Below are 19,055 nucleotides of genomic sequence, written 5' to 3'. Positions count from 1 at the left end.
CAAAGCGTCAAACCACCCCAAAGCAGTAAATTTCACTGGAATTCACAAAACAGCTGAATTACTGTTAACTGGATAATTATGTCTCGAGTTTACAGTTTGCTGGTGAGCCACCACCTTTGAAATTGTATGAATATTTCAAACATTGTTAAATCATCACATAACGTTAATCCTTAAGAAGGATACGAAGTACACATATCAATTCCAGTTGAAGTGTAGAACGCCCCAGATTGGTGTCTACATAGGGCACACAACTTACGCCTCTAAAGGGTGTCGTCCGGCCGAAATAGCAAGTGAGAGTTCACGAGCCTGTGTAGGTGGCTGAAATGAATAAGTTTGATTCGATCCAGTAACGTTTGAGTCTTGCAGGTGTGCATAGACTGTGTCAGACGCGGTAGTCGCCATCCTCGGTTCTGGAAGATCATTCGAAAACATCCGGATAATGCTAGTAGTACTACCGTATATCCCCCGTTTCAGTACCTATGAAAATGTCAGTGAAATCTGATCACAACCAGTACAGCTCCAAGCGTTCGGTACCTTGAAAACTATTCAGGCATGCGCATTGGTCTAAATCCATCACAGGACTTATATTTCATTGGATGAAAATAATTAACTCATGGTGATTGGTTATTTATGTCCAATTAGAGACAACTAGGTACACGCCCAACCGGAACCATGAAAAGGTTCGTCATTGGCTGATATGTTCCAAACCGGTACAGGTCCAAGCGGAGAAATCATAGGTACTGAAGCAGGGCATATACGGTAGTCGTACTTCAGGTAATGCAGTTTTTCAGTGAACCAACAAATTTAACAGCTTTGAACGACGAGACCTCTGTAAATACAATATCAATCGCCCGCGTTTTGATTAATCTCAGAGCTATGCAGTGTAAGCATAAGATAGAGCAACTTTGCATTCCAAAGTAACGTTTTGCGCAGGAACCCCGTTGGATCCGACATCCAAAACAGAGATACAGGACAAAATTCAATGAATTTGCACTTTTCAGCTCGTTGGAACTCGCTCTGATGATCTTACCGTCAAAGTCTATTCCTGGATTCTCAAATGTATGCACTACGAATAATAGAGAGGTTTTGCAACCCAGTCCATTCCGCATCCATAGCAGGGCCAGGACGTATGGTGACAAAACCAGAGTTACCCCTTAAACATAGTTGTGGATACCGTAAAACTTAATGCATTCGCCGGACAATTGGGCAATTGTATGGAATTAATTCCAGTCCGTACAATTCAAGTTGCGTGGTGGGAACGTCGACAGATGCTTCGTCACGAAGCACGCGACTTCGTGGTTAGCGACGAAGACGCAAGGTAGATCGAGGTATCTATTAAGTTTTTCGATTTACCACGACATTCACATTCAATCGTTGATGGTACGCTAAGCGTGACCATCGGTCACCTATGTCATGACAGTGCTGACCATAAAATAATGTGCCGCGTAGGTATTTGATTGGGTATAATTAAAATACTTGACATTGAAAACACAACAGTAAAAGAGGGCAAGAATTGGTCCGAGGGCAAGAATTGGCCGTTTACGTAAATGAATTATTCTTTTGTGACGGTGGAGTAAATGAATACCAGTAACCTATTTCTGGAGCTTTCAGAAATAGGTTATTCGAACTTCTAGTGGCAAAAAATAAATATTGGTTGTGACAGGAATAATTCGTGGTTACACCTGGCTTCAAAACCTCTCGTAGATATGGATGGTTAGGGCATCCCCAATGGTGCGACGGTATAATCAGACTGTATTTCGACGTTTGCCGTCACTGTATTTTATGTATGGGTAACTTGGCGAATACGACAATTCTATCCGACATTAGTCTTATTGGTTAAAATTTCAATACTTCGTACCTTTTATTGGTAGATGACTCTTCATTTTCAATACAAAGACCAAATCTCGTATGTTGGTTTTTATACAATCTCTGACGAGGTGAGGACATGAACCGTGAGGAGCAGCCTCTGCACGCAATACACGTGGCACACGACGTGGCTCCGGGTGCCACGTGTAATGCGTGCAGAGGCTGCAACATGGATTCGCACCCTAAAGTTGCGTTTGCGGCCTGATCACAGTTCTTGCTGTGTCTCATGGAGGCATGGGGACAGAAACCCTGTCACCTCCAGCGATGTTGCAATCGCTTGCATTTCCAATGAGGAATCTAGAAAGGGTACAGTTAAAGACACCATAATTAAGATACGCGGTAAGTTGGACAAAAGAGCGTGGCGTGGTCGACTGCTCTTGGGTCGCGTCACCAATTGACGTGACCCCTCGGTTTAGTGGCCACACCAATATCAGTGTGCTGCAGTGTACTGATCATTCGTGAGTTTACCATCGGCACACGTCCCAACTGTGGCACGGCCATTTCGCCTGGTGACTGCACAGTACATCAACGTGATCACAGTGTCGGGAACGACAGGTTGGCGAGCTTAAGTGGTGTCGGCTCAGCGATGAATAGCCACGAGTGATGTATAGTTTCACTAGCAAGGTCGATAAGTATGTCGTAGGTACTGTCCATCATAACTCCGATTTGCGACTTCGTGTGTCAGTGAAGTTGTTAAGAGGTTGTTTAACGCAACCACCGGAACTGACAAACTGCTTCGTGCCCCAGTCCAGTGGCCCTGGCATCACCGCGTTCCTACGGATTCACAGAGATGAACATGCCGTGTGGGTCGGTGGACAATTGTGCGGCCTGTCTAGTGATGTTGTTTATGGATGTACAGTACATCATCCATACACCAAGCACAGCAGCTACTTCTCTTACTCGTACTAGTCAAAACTCGTCACCTTGTTTGTCGAGCTCTGCTCCACTTACGTATTTCTGTTCTTGGGATGCTGAGTCGAGGTCATGTGTTCCAGAGTATGTCGATACTACTGTGTTTTCAGCCAATAGCAAGCTGTATATGTTATATGTGAGTGATATGTTGCTCAACCGACAACTACATCGCCCAATCAGATTGCCTATAAAATATCTGACCAATCAAAATTCAGAAAGTTGTCGGTTATCCAATCATCGGCTCCAAATTTGTCGGTTTGATGTCGGATGCCACCTACATGTAGTACTTGTCCTTTTTTGCATCCCCAACGGTGGAAACGGCGAATAATCCGCATAACAGGCTCGTCCGGACAACGATAACGATATAGGCAACGAATTGGGCCCTATGCTCAAGTAATCCCAACGTACATAGTAATACTGACTACCGGTAGAGTTCAAGTTGATGCGGACGAAACTGCGAATTTATAGCTGCACGGAGGATCAATTTGCCCACTTGTTGACCTCGACAGGTTCAAAAAAATCTCACGAGCAGTGTCACTCAACCCAGTTAGTAGGGTAGTCAAAGGAGGCGACTCCGATCTCAATTGCGCTGCATTTCGTGCTAGAGAGAGCATCCAATTAACGAGATATCCATGCTAGCAATTGATTGATTGATGAAAATACTTCAAATAAGTCAATGATTGGCTCCTGAATTTTACCGTTCGGTGTTCACAAAACGGTAAAAATGGTCGATTTGCCGTCTCGCAGTAAAAATATGCCTTTTTCGGTAGATACCATCGCACCGTTGTGGTTGCCAAATCTGCATATTTGACCCCATAACGGTAAAATAGCGTTTAGTCACTAACACAAAAGTGAGAACGCACTATCCTCATATATCTTTTTCATAAATATTGCCAACAGCATTCACCTACGCGGCCGCCAGCTCGCCGAGCTTTTCTTTACTCGGAATGCTCCTGGCAGTACGGACTGGACATGCCGGTGTGAACATGTATGAGCGCTTCTTTTCGTCTACCAAGTTGGCCATCCGACACCGATGTTGCAGCATGACCCCGAAAAATTTCAATTTCGAGGAGCAAAGTTTTGCATGCTTAATATGGACGCGCTCCGTTGAGTAAGGTAGTTCCACCTTAATCCCGTTCGATAATACATGCTTTCATATTGGGTTTGCTAAAGGTCTCTAACATTATGTTTGAATAATTCAAGTAAATTATTCATGTGGGCGGGGGATGGAATAATTCATTGCAGGGCATAGAGTGAATAAGTATGACGTGCAAGTCATGGCGGCAAATAAGTAATTCGCTGCCTCGGACATCAAGAATAAATATGAATAACATATTGGTCACGGACTTGTAGGCTGGTGTGTCGACGGGACACCGGAGGATTTGATCTCTCTATGATATATAATGCTAGTAGGGCAAAGCCAAATTGACGGAGGAGGGCGGTCTTAGTGGCGCATGTGGCCACCGTCTGCGTGACGCCATTCGATGGATACATGCAAATTTGGGTAACGTTATGGTACAGAGAACGACGTTTATATTGGACACAGTTGTACTACATACTATATACTACTAGTAGTACGTAGTAGGCGTTTGTATGGAGGAGCATTCTCCAATTAAATAAATTTCATCACAGTCCAACTCTGTCAATCCTACTCATTTTCTTCTTCTCTCGAATGTAATGGTGCAATGGCGTCGTCCTGCCGGCTTTACATTGCAAAATATAAGCACAGTTCCAATATGATACAGGAGATTCAAGCAACATCCAGTTTGACTTCAAATTTTGGTACAGTCAAACTGGATCATGTACATACGGGTACCAAGCATATATAGTTGGCGCGAACTTTGTTAGGTCTGGAGAGTAGTATTAATATGACGTAGTACTTCGTACTAATTATAGTAGTGATTAAGCCGTTGAAAATATGGCCAAACTAATTGGAAAATGAAGAGCCTCTGTTCATCACATGACACTATGCGGTTACTGTATACTAGTATCACTTTCAGATATCATTCATGGTGCATATAAGTTAGCAAAATCCAGTATTTCCCTCATCTCCAGGTAAATCGGATTTGATTGGCTCATGCTATTTCTGAAAACTACTTGGACAGAGGGATATCTGTAAAATGGGCAATGAGGACATTTCAAAATCGTGACGAGTTTGAAACGAGTGACATACTCCGGTGTACTATAGAATGCGGTCTCCTCGACCACAACGCAGGACAGTTATCATTCCAAAACCGACGCATTGTCCACTTTATACTGTATTAGTCCTGTCCCTGGATTCCTCAGAGGTCGTTATATTACTAACTACAGTACCCCATGACAATCTATCTATCGTACTACCCTCAAGACGACTGGTGCACCAAACTGTAAAACGCGCTGGAGGGGTCGGCCAACAGCTTGGCGGGGGAGTCCAACTCGACGACCGAGCCTTTATCCAGCACCAAGATGCGATCGCTGTCCATGATCGTGTCGAGCCGGTGGGCGATCGTCAGGGTCGTCGTGTGCTGGAACGCGTGTCCGAGGGTTTCTTGGAGCAGCGCTTCTGCCGCGCCATCGACGTGGGCGGTGGCTTCGTCCAGCACCACCACCTTGCTTTGCCGAAGCAAGGCTCGGCCGATACACACCAGTTGCCGCTGGCCCACCGACAGGTTTGTGCCGCTGTCGTGGATCCATGTATCGAGGGTCATAACATCTTTCAGGTGCACGGTGGCCAGCACGGCATTCAGTCGGTCGTCTGAGTGGGTGTTGGTCGGGTCTAAATTGAATTTCAACGTGCCGGAAAACATCACGGGGCTTTGAGGGATGATCGTTAGCTTGGACCGGAGCACATGCAGCGGAACCGACGCGATGTTGACATTGTCCAAGTACACCGCCCCATCGCCTTCCCCTTCGACGAGCCGAGCGAGGGCCGCCACCGTCGAGCTCTTGCCCGACCCCGTCCGTCCACAGATCCCTACGTGCTCCCCACAGGCAATCGTAAACGAAAGGTTGTTCAACACCAACGGGTGCGATGGCCGATACCGCATGCTGTACGATTGAAACCTTAGGAGGCCACTGCGAGGCCACTGTGCCAGTTGGCCTTTCGACAGCGGGGGGAGAGGCGAAACAACGGACCGGCTTTTGGTCGCTTCTTCTTCGTGGGGAAGCGTGTGGTACTGCAAGAGGCGCTCCACGGACGTCATGTATGTCTGCACATACCCCACCGCGCGCAGCACTTCTTGAATGTTGGCACTTAAACTCATGACGTAGATCAGTACCAAGCTCGCGCTCTTGGCGTCCAAACTAGACGAGAGCCCCACGCACAGAAATGACACGGCCGAGACCACGATAGACGAGACCCACCCGAGTCGAATTTCCAACCACGTGCCAGAGAGCCAGTACGCGAGGTAGCACTTAGTGTTGGTATCGCAAGCGTGGCGGTAGCGTGCTGTGAAGGCTGTGTGAACAATGGCAGGATCGTACACACGGAGCGTAGCCTGCCCGTCCAGAACGTCTGTGAGGAGGGTGATCACTTTGGACCGACTGCCAAGGTCGAGGCGCTTGAGCTCGTTGGCTGTGATGAGGTTGTACAGCTGATACGACACAAACAAGTACCCCACGGGCACGAACAACAACATGAGCAGCGGCATAAAGTACGCCAACACGACCAGAATACTCAGCGTTTGAAACAAGTCGGTGAGAAACTGGTACCCAAAGTACGGCAAGTCAATGTCCACGGCGGCCACGTCGCTCGAAAACCGATTTAGCATGCCTCCAGACGAAGTTCGGTCAAAGAAGCCAGTAATCGACGCGCCCAGCACCCCGTCCACTGCGCGTGAGTGCAACGTCGTCGCACACAACGTCGAGATGTAAATAACATACATGTCCTTGGCTAATGAGAGCAACACGGTCACGCACGCCAGACACAAGTACATGTACAGGTGGCCGTACGAAGACGAGTCCGCCAGTGTGGTGGCATCGACGATGGACACTTTGGTGTTGAGGATCCAGTCGGCAACGTAGTACACGACTTGGTACAGTGTATACGATCCCAGCAACGTGGCGACAATGAGCCAGGGCAGGCACCCACTCAAGCCAAAGTACCTCCAAAACACTTGGAGCAACACGGAGCCCTTGGCCCGTTGCTCCGTTTGCATCAGGGCGGACATCCGCCCATCCTCCCCCTCGTCGGTGGCCTCGTCGTCTCCTTGATCCACTTTGTCTTGGACCTGTTCAACGTGTTTCGAGGCTTCGTCTTTTGTCTTATCCACGGACAAGGGGAACTTGAACTCTTCTTGCAAGGCCGCAAACGATCCGTCCGCGACAATTGTGCCGTTTGCCATGACCAGAATTCGATCCGCATGTTGTAGCAAATGATGGTGGCCATTGAGCACGAGCAGTGTCGTTTTGTGTTTGAGAGCCTCCCGCGTCCGGTTAAACACGTTGTTGGCCACGGTGACGTCCAACGCACTCAGCGGGTCGTCCAACAGGAACAAGTCGGCGTCGTTGATGCGATACAGTGTGCGCGCCAGGTTCACGCGGGCACGCTGGCCACCACTGAGAGTCGCGCCGCGCTCGCCGATTTCCGTCAGATCGCCCTGGGCCATGGCCAAAAAGTCAGGCGACAGCCCACAAGCGTGGACTGCACGGGTGTAGGCGGTAGCACTGAAGGGCTGCGTGAGCAAAATGTTGTTGCGGACGTTGTCATGCACCAACCACGGCTCTTGGCCGGCGTATGCTATAACGCCAGACACGTGTCGCATGCTGGATTGGGGGTTTGGGGGGATAGATGGCATGTCGCCAAGGAAGGCGCGAAGAAGGCTGGATTTGCCACTGCCCACGGCACCCACGACAATCGTGAGCGTCTGTGGCTGCAGGGTCACGTTGATATGGTGCAAATGGCAGGCGGAATCTGGAGACTGCGACGAGGGGGGGACAAGCAGGGCACGAAGGGGGTGGGTATCAGCAACATTGGGGGGCACGGGAGGGGGTGTATTTTTTTCGTCGACGGCGGCATGGGGGGTCCATGTGAAAAACCCATCACGGAGTTGGAAGATGGGGGACGGGGGGTTCATCGAAGGTGATCCGGCAGTCAAAGTGGATACGTTGAAGGCCGTGGTGGCGTTGGTCATATTGTGGGGATTGCTGCCCCCCCCTTTAGCTTCAAAGTCACCGCCATTGGCGACCAGGAAGGCTTGTACGCGGCGGCAGCTCAGCACGGCTTCGGCTAGATACCGCACCGACGACGAAAAGATATTGCAGGGAAACCTGGCGACCATCATCAAGGACACGACGGCGGCCGTTTCGTCTGACCGAACGCAGCCTTCCTCACCAAACTTCAACGCCACGGCAAACACTGTCACAGTTGTAAAAATAGGTGCGAGCACGAAGAGGTCGATGTTGATATTGCACACGAGCTGGAACGTCCGCAGCAGCTTGAGTTCGACGTGCCGGAGCGCCGCCAGTGACTGGGTCATGTGTGGCTCCCACGCGTACATCTTGACGACACGGATACCGTGGAGGATCTCCTGGGTATGACTCATGCGGGCGGCGCTAGCTTCGAGTAGCTTGGCTCGACACGAGCCGATCCATTTGGACACGAGCGCCGCGGAGAGCAGGAACAGCGTCATGGTGGCGGCCCCCGCCAACGCAGAGTAGAGGCAAAAGTGATTCCCGACCAACACAAACACGACGACTAGGGCGATGGGGGACAGCGCGACGTAGCAAATCAACGTGAGCCCGTGAAATACTCGCTCCGAGTCCACTGTGGCAAACGTGAGGATGTCGCCCGGCGAGAACGACGTGGTCGTGAGGTTGGCCCGCATCGCTTTCGTGAAGACGACGTCCATAATGATGGTGCGGGCGTGGGTACTTAGCTGAATATTGACGTTCCACGCGTAGCCAAGCATGGTCACGGACGCAAACGTGAGCAGCGACAGAATCGCCGCAAACATGTACCCAGCGTACGGGTGCTTGTACGGCAGACCGTTGACGGGGTTGATGGACGTATCTTCTAGGTACTGTATGATGCCTTGGATCATTGACGGCATGAGCAAGCTCATGACCAAGTATAATACGTGGCACACTGTGGCGTGGATCAACTGGGGCAGCAACGATCGCAACAGTGCTCGAAACAGGCTCGGCGACGCGCGCCGCTGCTCTGCTGCCCAAATAGGATTGAACCTAGCCATAACGTGGGACGTGCAATCGCCTGGGGAGGGCGCCGGGATGTCGTCGAGTTCTAGCGGGTTGGACTTGCCCAGACGGAAGAGAGGGTTCATCCAGGACATGGTGAGTCTGCTGAGCCACGACGATGCCGCCGACGTTGTGGGCCTGGGCGGCGGTCGCTTGTTAAAAAACTTGGTTCGCGAAGGTCGCCGTGTTGTGTGATGGATGGTCGACGGTGGGGCTGCCACCAGGTAGGTCCGTTGAGGCACGGTGTACATGTACGACCGCCTGTGCGAATGCAATTCCTCGCGCCGTGACTCTGTCGCATACATCCGCGGGTGGGTATGGAGAGTCTGCATGTGGACGTCGGTGGTGCTGTCGCGATGTTGAAATTGCTGAATGAACGTATAGGGTGGGATCTCAAAGTGTCATCTGAGTTGACCGTTCCACCACCTTGATTCGGATTACCAATCCTCTAGAACTTGATATGTTCAGTCCAAATAAGTAGGTTGTCACGTTTGCATTTGCAACAGCATGTATAGCTTTAAAAATCGCAACGTACCCTCGTAAGCTGCGCCTCGCAGCTCACTTCTCTGGAGGGCAAACAACATCAAGGGGCTCCAAGTGTTAGCCGCATGAAGTCCGGCTAAGAATTGCATAAGACTGACATTTTACTATTACCGAAGTACGTACCAGTAGTACTCTACTTGCTAGTACCGGTATTAATAAGAACTGTACTGGTTTTACTGTAGTACTACCGTACATGTAGGACACGTAGTACTTACTATTAATTTGAATACTACTCCGTTTTTCGTTTTTCCGAAAATACTGGTTCATTAATCACTAGTATTTCAGTGCTCGAGGCAGCCTAAACGTTAACTATAACTGGTGAAGCGTCCCCCATGCTACCTCCAACGTCAAATTAGTTTGACCATTCCATAAGATGTTAACAGAGCTATTGCTTGCGGAACTGTTGCGTAGCGAATAGCCCTTGGCAACTTTGCAGTCCCGGATGTGCTTCTACTGTCGCCTGTGTCAATAACGGCCAATTCAGAAGACCTGTAACATTTTATAACTCGCCTGAACACAACGAACGATTCCAATGCTGGCGACATCACAGTTCGCACCTCTACACGTCCTCTACAGAGTTGGTACACACGATGTTATTGCAGATGTTGAATGACTAAGGTACAGTACCTGAAATAATAGCCCTTTTTCATCGGTCACTCCAATTGCCGAATAAGGGTTTGGCTACAACTGTAAACTATGGTCTTGTCGGTTGGTTTAGGTTCGGCTCTTCAGCGTTTTCAGTTGGACCGATCAATCGGTTCAAGTCAGAGTCCTTGTGGAACATCGTACAGCGAGGATTTATGTCGGGATATATCGGGACCTGTCTAAGGATTGTACAGAGGTGGTACACACGATTCTGTGCTGGCTTGACGCTTTGTCATCTTGTCAAGCTAAAAGTCTCACACATATGTTGACTAAACAGTAAGGGTCCGTCTGGTAAACGGAGATATTGCAATATTCAGGCCCAAAACGCCATTTTGGGGCCGAAATTCAACAAATCTGATCAAAATCGACACATGTCTTGCTAGAAGAGTTTTAACCCAAATCCAATAATTCCACACGAGATTTATACGTGTATACTCGTTGAAGAGGTCCAAAACGCAACGTTTCAAAATGGACCTTTTTACCTCCATTTTGAAAATTGCATTTTGGTTAATCCCATTTTTCGAGAAAATGGAATACTATTTTCTCGAAAAATGGGATTAACCAAAATGCAACTTTATAAATAATGAAATTTATAAAGTGTTCAAGTGATTAAATTTAGTGCAACTATTAATAATATAGAATCCGAGCGGGTTAAGAGGTTCTGACGCTTTTGTCATCAGTCCTACATTATTCAAGGGCCTGGTTGCTACTGTACCTAACTTACTACTTAGTCGGTGTACGCTTCTACCAAATCAGTCCTGCATTATTCAAGTGGCCTGCTTGCTACCTAAGAGCATCTCCACCGCATCCCCAAATATTTTTGTCCCCATCCCTAAATTAGAGCCAGTTCACTGTTTTTGGAATGTCTACAAAAAAAATCTTCCGTTTTGGTACCTGTCCCCTTCCCAATTGACCTGAAGCCGGAAGTGCATGGTATGACATCGAGAGGCTGCCAAGTTCACTCTGGAACAGAGTTATGAACGGTGTTTGCCTCTCGCTAGTTGTAGTTAATTTTTCAGAGGTTATGGTGGTATGGCATGTTGGTGGTGGCCATCGCCTTGCTATTGAGTTCCCCAAGGTAGGTGATGCCGGTACTTGCAAGCCTACTTGACCGCAGCGATTCTGTAATCCCATACACCAAGTTATAGAGTGTTATTGTTGCTGCGGACTCTTGCCCGTGATGCGCGACCGCATAGCTTTATGCGGTTGCGCCTCTTGGACAAACCCGCGTCCGCCGCAGCGTCGGAACGAGAGTCACCGGCAATCACTGAGGCAGCGATATCGGCCAGATATCGCTGTATCAATGAATGCTGGTGAATCTCGTTCAGCCCCATCGTCCGCGTGCCCGACGACGGCGAGACGTGGTTCACGATACCACCGCCGGTAAAGCGCTATGTCCAAAGCCGACATTGGGAAACTGCACGAATGCACTTGCTTTTTCCATACAAATCGTAGTACCGTGTAACGTATATAGATTTGGACGTGGCGGACCAATTATCCGGATACGGATAGTGTCCATTACCACATACATACAATAATCAAGTGTAATAATCCAACTATATAATTTTACAGAGGATTAATTAATTTTACAGAGGAGTCCAAATCTATATGGCTGTCTAAACCTATACACTACACGGTATATTTGTTGGGACAATTAGTTGGGATATTCCAATACAGAATACTGTAGTGAATACTGTAGTGTGCAATTTTCGGGACAAAGTGGATGTCCCGAAACCAAATTTAGGGTTGGGACATCCGGTGGGGAAGATTTTGTCCCATCTGATGTCCCATTATCGAGTTGGGACATGTTTGGGGATGCGGTGGAGATGCTCTAACGTACTACTTACTCGGTGTACGCTTCTACCAAATCAGTCCTACATTATTCAAGTGGCCTGCTTGCTACCCAACGTACTACTCGGTGTACACTAATATTGAGCTTGTCAGACATGCAATACGTTTTTATCTTAGTTGCACTTTAAATTTAATCACTTGAACACTTCATAAGTAGTTAATGATATTTATAAAGTGTACAGTACAACTTGAACACTTCATAAATAATGATATTTATAAAGTGTTCAAGTGATTAAATTTAGAAGGCAACTATTAATAATATACTAGTAGATATAGATATTGATACTAGTATTACGCTGTGACGTTAGAATTACTCAGCGGGCACTTAATGGCCTCGGCCGCGTACTAGCTGCTATTGGAACTATTAATAATATAGAATCCGAGTGGGTTAAGAGGTTCTGACGCTTTTGTCACCCAAATCAGTCCCACATTATTCAAGTGGCCTGCTTGCTGCCTAACCTACTATTCGGTGTACGCTTCTATATAACGTAGGGCACCAGTCTTCGGCAAAGACACCAGTCATCGGCACTATTGTAAGCCAATAGAAGTGCCCGAATACCTCTTATTGGTCAAAATGTAGTTCTTCACGAATTAGTGCCCCTTAAAATTAGAGGTTGTATCAATTTTGTGCTGATCATACAGAAATCGTTACTGTAGCAGTTAATACAACACATATTCCTTTGATAGCTACTTCGAAGTAATACAGTTGTCCGTCCTCCAAGGTTTGCTCCCTGGTCAAAACGAAATTCCCGTATAAAACAATAACATATAAAATTTACAAGGGTTGATTTGAAATTGACAGGAGGTTTAAATTTTTGAACATGATGCTGCATTCACCTCACTTTGACAGGCTTAATTTATGAGGACATTTGAGAATATGCCGCAGTGCAAACAACAAGGAAAGCGACTCTCGATTCACGAGAAGAACTTGATTCGGGCTTAACGTTATTATGCGTATCACATGCCCATTTAAGACAACCGCCGTGCAGCAGTGGGTCACTACAAGCGATGTCAAACGGATCACGTTATTGGTCTGATCCATGGGGACGAGAGCAAGGAGTCCTTGCTCTCTTCAACATGGTCCTTGCCAACGACCATGTTGTCGAGAGCCGCAAGAACTTGTACGCTGTTGACGTACTGACTGCCATGAAGTGGTCATTGGACGCCTGGGAAAACGTCACGACAACGACGATTCGGAACTGTTGGAATCGTACAGATATTGTACCTCGAGAGACGTTGATGGAGCACCTCCAGTCTCTTCACATTACTCCGGTCATTCGCTTGAGTGATTGCTTAATTGAGTTTGATGTGTAAATGACTGGTTATCCACCAAAATAACCTTCAATTTCAATATTTTGGGTCACCTTTATGTCATCAACCTCCTGCAATAGTTTATGTCATTGCATGGAGCAAACCTTGGAGGACAAGTGTATGATGACAGATTAGAGTGTGGAGGATTCAATACATTACACAAGTCTAAAACGTGTGCCGATTACTGGTGCCCTACGAAAAACGCTACTTTTGAAAATCCTTACTGCACGTGTTTACTATTGAAATTGAAATCCTTTGAACCTCACAGTCAATTCATGACCTGAATCTTGCGGTTATTTTGATATTTGTATCACCTCAATATGTGTTGTAGTCAACGAGATCGACGAACAAAGTAAGCAAAGAGCGATGCCCCACGTTACTAACTTATAATATGAATGAAACGTCCCAGGACAAAGCAGTATTCACTCTCGAGTTGTGGCGTGTGTATGTGGTATATTCAACATGAAACGACGAATCAAGCTAGTGAGTGATGTATGGTACGATGGTGACAAGTAGTGCTGCTTACAAGCAGCCGGCTGCTTGGAGCAGGTCGGTGAGCTTGCCCGCAGCGTCCAAGTCAGCAATCTTGTCGGAGCTGCCAATGTACTTGCCTCCAATCCAGATGCTCGGGTACGAGTTGGATCCGGTGATCGACGTCAGCGCCGCCGAGATGGCGTCCCCCGCAGGTCCTTCGCCCGCCACTTTCGTGTCGAGTTCCAAAAACGTGAGCTTGCCGCCCACGTCGGCCACCGTCTCTTTGGTCCACTCGCACGCTTCGCACCACGTCGCCCCAAAGCCCACACATGCGTGCTGGTGGATGAAGTAGTTGATGTACGCGACCGGTTCGTTGGGGATCCCGTCCTTGGCTTCGGCTTCTTGGTGGTCGGGCACCAAGGGGGTCACAGGGGCAGGGGCGGCGGTCGTAGTTGTTGCAGCAGTGGTAGGTGCAGCGGTGGTCGTGGGGGCAGTGGCGGTGGTGGTAGGTGCAGCGGTGGTGGTGGTGGGTGCAGCAGAAACGTCGCCGCAGCACACGCTGACCTCTTCCCCGACTGTGAGCAGGCTGGAGCACCGTTTGTTTTGCGTGTTGAAAATCGTGGGGAACGCGTCCTTCTTGCACGCACCAGAGTACCCCTCGCACGCTTTGTTTAAGATAGCCCACGACGAGTCACCGACCACGACCTTGTACTTGACGCATTTGGCCAAGTCAATCGATTCGTCTGTGGTTGAGGGGGTGGTGGTAGTAGGTGCAGCAGTGGTAGGGGTAGTAGTAGTCGTGGTGGTGGTCGTGGGGGCTTGAGTAGTAGTAGTTGTGGTAGGTGCAGCAGTGGTACTGGTCGTAGTAGGTGCAACAGTCGTTGTAGTCGTAGTAGGTGCAGCAGTGGTGGTAGTAGTAGTAGTTGGGGCCTCGGTCGTGGGTTTGTTGTGGGAAATAACCACCCGTTTGGTGATGGTCACAATGGTCTCCCGTTGCGTGGTGGTAGGTGCAACTGTCGTGTTAGCATCCATTTCATTCTTGTCACACGGGGAAGGGAGCGGGCGGGCGGGGGGCGGGTGCGGGTCTTGGTAGGTGCAGCGGTCGTGGTAGCCGGTGCAGCAGTCGTGGTAGGTGCAGCCGTGGTGGTGGTAGGTGCAGCCGTGGTGGTGGTAGCCGGGGCGGCCGTCGTCGTCGGCGCCACGGTCGTGGTGGTGGTGGGTGCAACAGCGGTCGCCGGGGCCTGCACGGGAGGCGCCAGGGTGGCAGGCGCGGGTTGGTTGTTGTACTCGCACGGAAGCGGGGCTTGCTTCTTCTTGCCATGATGCGCGAGCTCAAACACCCACTTTTGGTTTTGCACAGTGATATCACAAAACTGCACGTGCAGGGGCTGGTTGGGTCCGTCGGTGGCCAAACACAGGCCCATCTTCTCCATATAGTAGATTTGTCCGGTCAAGTCGTTATACGACCACTGCTGGAACTCGTTGTCCGCGTCACACAGTCGTCCTTGAACGGCGCCGTGGATCTTGTCCTCCACGAGCGTCAAGCACGCCTGGCTGTTGGTTTTGCTGCGGATGGTCTTGGCAAGGGGATCGTAAAACCACGTTTGAGAGTCGGGGTGCACCGAGTCCACTTTGGAAAGTGTGGTAGCCACGACCCGGCCAAACGATTCCGTGATCTTCCAGTCTGTACCCGCAATCTTGATGGTCACTTCTTCCGTCTCAAACGGGCGGATGCTGAACTTGGTCGAGTCGTCAAATGAACACGGCACGACTTGAAGCAACCCGTCGTTGGACCGGATGCACTTGCCAGGGCTGGTTTCACTCAGGGACACAAATACCCCCACGGGTACACGGACTTCGGACGCCTTGGGCCCAAGGAATACCCCAGGGGCGGCGGTGCTCGGGGCCGGCTGCGGGGGACGAGTCGCCGGGCGGTGGGTGGACGTGGTCGGGCGGCGGGTGGGGGCGGCCTTCGGGGGCACAGGGACGAACGCCGGCAACGAGCCGCACCACCGATGGGTCGACTTGGGCATGAGGCCACAGTCACGGGGGCCCCAGTTGGCATAGCACAGCGAGTAGTACGGCGTGAAGAACTGGCAGTTGCGGCAGTCCCCACACTCGGCGTAGTACTTGGCGAGGGGGTTGACTGGAGCGGCGGTCGGGGGATCGGTCGGGGGGTCGGTGGGGGGGTCCGTGGGGGCTTCGGTGGGGGCTTCGGTAGGGGCGACAGTGGTGGTCGTGGTGGCGACTTCGGCAACTTCGACTTGGGGAACCGACACAATCTCGTACGATCCGTCCGCATGAAAATCCCAGTGCTGGTTTGCGTTGGTCACGTCGCACCAGTACACGTGCAGCTGGCTTACGCCGGCGTCATCTACAAACGTGTCGAGGCACTGATTGGTGCTCTTGCTGCGGAATGTCTTGTGGTCTTCGTCATAGAACCACACTTCCCGGTCCAGAGAGTCGGTGAGGCCCGTCGTGGGGAGGTCCAAGTACACGCGGCCTTCGGTGCGGGTGTTGGCGCCATCCACCTTGATCACAAGGCCATTGTGCCACAGCCGCACGGCTTTCTGGGGCTTGCCGACCACCACGCTGCGCACATGTGGCAAAATATTGCGATTCTGGTCAAACAGACCCCAGTTCTTTTCAATCAACCCGAACGCAGAATCGTCGCCCCACTTCAAATTGAACGACGAAAAGTAGTAAAAGTTGAGGTTTTGCTGCTCCGCAAACAGCAAAAAGTCCTTCAAGTACACCTACGACAAGTAGTTGGTTAGAGATTATACAAATGTACACAACACGGTGTGATCCTCTTACCCCCGACGACTCGGGCGTGGCCTCCTTGATCGACGGAAACGATCCGTTCGAACTCCACCCCGTCTCAGCGATCAGAATCTGCTTCCCCGCCGCGCGACTCGACGCTTGGATGTTCTTGAGCCGGTCAAACATTGTGTTGACGCCATCCTTGGCCCAGACATTCTCCCACTGGGAAAACTGGTTGGCAGCTACGACGTCCACAGCAGGGTACAGCCCCGGCGTGTACTTGTAGGCGTCCATAACGTCGGCAATGGACACGGGGAAGTTGAGTCCATGCTGGCGAAGGAACGTGCGCACCTTGGCCACGTACGAAGTCAGCTTGAACGTGCCTTCGCGGTCGCTCCAGTCGTGCTTGTCTTGGATGTAATATCGGAACATGGCTTCGCTAGACACGTGCATGCCCACGACGTTGTCGTTGCGGATGCGCCCCTCGGCCACCAATCGCTTGAACGTGATCAACTGAGAGTCGAACGCATCCTGGTTGGCGTAGATGTTGCCCCAGAGTCCGAGCCAGAGACGGACGTTGTTCTCGGCGGCGACCTTGAGCACGCGGCTGATGCAGGGCTCTTGTGTCCCGTACACACGCACATTGCGCGCCACGGTCTTCATCGCTTGGAAGTCGGCACGCAGCTCCCATTCTTGTTTGCATCCACCCCATTCGCTGGTGCGGATGTCATAGTCCACGCCGTAAAGTTTGCGGTCCAGCGCCGCTGTCGACGCGACCAACAATGCCAAAGCAACCTTCATCTCTTACAGGTGGAGTTTCGTGAAGTGGCAACCCTCGGCCATGACAATCAATGATTTTGGGGATTGCCGATGAAACCTCTAGGAAGTAATGCGAATAGAAACGATGTAAGTATGACTTGGTACAAAATATAAGAATACAGAGATTATAAATGAACCGTTGGATTTGGTTTCATTGATATCACTTGTTGTCTTGCTAAAGGTTATGTATTGATAAGGTTCCTTGACGTATGAAGTGTTGAAGGTACAAGTTTCGTACTGTACGCGACGCCCTTTCTTACAGTATGCAAGGGTATGTATGGAGGGGAGCCAGTATACAAAACGCTATACAAAGGTGATCTCAAACAGCAAAAGTAGCCAAGTCAATTGGTGTCGTCGTCGGCTGCTTGGCAATAATGAAGTGAAAAGTACCTTTTGCAACTGGGATGACATGACTTTACTGTTAGTGCAGGTACACGTACAGTACACTCCACAGATGTACCATGTAGAGCGACATCCTCCCTATAAAATAAACCATAACGTTACGGGTAAAAGCTGTTGTAGTATGATTGGTCAGGAGGATGCGGGAATTGACTAAAACAGTTAACCTCAAACGATTGCACGCAGCTCGAGTGCTCTAGCTCTTATCATACCTAATAGACACACTAGGACTTTCGATTGGCATTCCTTCGACACGTGACAACCTCGAGTGCATGGAGCAGGGCCTTCGACTCCCTGTCAAAACTGTTCGGTAATTTTACTGTTAAATAGAATTGATATTGAATTGTGAGAAATTTAAGCAACCAATCAATATATTAATAGTACCAACTATTTAGACTTAAGGTATTTTGTCTAATATAACAATAGGCCACCATGTCAAATACACTAACTAGTTAACTGTAAGCTTACTTCATCACTGATCAAATTGTCCGATACTGATAGGTACTACTAGTACACGAGTACAGTAGTAATAAGTAGTTCTTACAGCTGTACACTGTAGCTTTGGATATATTGAGTTAACTCTAAGTATCTTATGACCTGAGGTATTACTAGTACATGTACTCCAGGAGGACAAGAGGAAACGGTACGATGAGATACTCTGGTTCAATATGACTAGGTTGGTATCTCAGATCGAGTTATTTCGTAAATTACACATAATATGATCAGTACCTGTAGGTATTTATTTAAAACTCAGACATACAGTACAGTGCTGGAAAAAACGTTAGCACATGAGTTTCTTTTTTTGGTTTACTCAATCTGCACGAACATCTAGCTCTCAAGAATCATTCACAACACTTTTAAGTGTTGTGAATGATTCTTGAGAGCTAGATGTTCGTGTCATTTTAAAAAATGACATTACACTACAATTGAAGTCAATCTCGAAGTCGTACAAAGTAAATTTTTTCCATTAATCGACAAAATTGATATTTGCACCTGGAAGAAAGAATAGCACAACGATGTAAAATGTATTGTTACGAAATCAAAAACTTCAATCGAGTTGAACTAATACTTGATCATGCCCCCACCCATCCCAATGACACTCGTGCACCGGCGTGGCATCGAATCCACCAAGTTTTTTATCGTCAAATCGTCAAATTCCGCCCACGCACGCTTGTTCGCAACCTTGAGGTCCACAACGTTGTCATATTGCTTGCCATTGCTGTAAACGATACGTACAATCAGTCCCCAGATATTCTCAATCGGATTGAGGTCAGGGGACAGTGCAGGGTGATCGAAAA

The 19,055-nt window shown here is 49.1% G+C and overlaps 3 protein-coding genes across 3 annotated transcripts; 1 reads left to right on the top strand and 2 right to left on the bottom strand.

Annotated features, from left to right (window-relative positions):
* Positions 1 to 5,023: 5,023 nt before the first annotated feature.
* On the bottom strand, positions 5,024 to 9,284 carry H257_05461 (hypothetical protein; the record flags this gene model as incomplete). Its single annotated transcript, XM_009830358.1, has 1 exon — positions 5,024 to 9,284. The coding sequence occupies one exon, from the start codon at positions 9,282 to 9,284 to the stop codon at positions 5,121 to 5,123; it is 4,164 nt and encodes a 1,387-aa protein (XP_009828660.1). The 3' UTR covers positions 5,024 to 5,120.
* A 4,387-nt stretch (positions 9,285 to 13,671) lies between these two features.
* Positions 13,672 to 17,362, bottom strand: H257_05459 (hypothetical protein). The gene is made up of 2 exons (XM_009830356.1): positions 16,594 to 17,362; positions 13,672 to 16,532 (listed from the first exon to the last, which is right to left on the bottom strand). The coding sequence occupies exons 1-2, from the start codon at positions 17,338 to 17,340 to the stop codon at positions 14,754 to 14,756; spliced, it is 2,526 nt and encodes an 841-aa protein (XP_009828658.1). The 5' UTR covers positions 17,341 to 17,362; the 3' UTR covers positions 13,672 to 14,753.
* H257_05460 (hypothetical protein) lies at positions 13,673 to 15,959 on the top strand. Its single transcript, XM_009830357.1, has 2 exons — positions 13,673 to 14,929; positions 14,951 to 15,959. The coding sequence occupies exon 1, from the start codon at positions 14,132 to 14,134 to the stop codon at positions 14,597 to 14,599; it is 468 nt and encodes a 155-aa protein (XP_009828659.1). The 5' UTR covers positions 13,673 to 14,131; the 3' UTR covers positions 14,600 to 14,929; positions 14,951 to 15,959.
* Positions 17,363 to 19,055: the final 1,693 nt, after the last annotated feature.

Source organism: Aphanomyces astaci (genome assembly GCF_000520075.1).
Source record: "Aphanomyces astaci strain APO3 unplaced genomic scaffold supercont1.10, whole genome shotgun sequence".
In the NCBI taxonomy this organism is placed as follows: Eukaryota; Oomycota; class Saprolegniomycetes; order Saprolegniales; family Verrucalvaceae; genus Aphanomyces; species Aphanomyces astaci.
The sequence above is the reverse complement of the archived record's forward strand: the minus strand, read 5'-3'. Positions and strand labels throughout refer to the sequence as shown.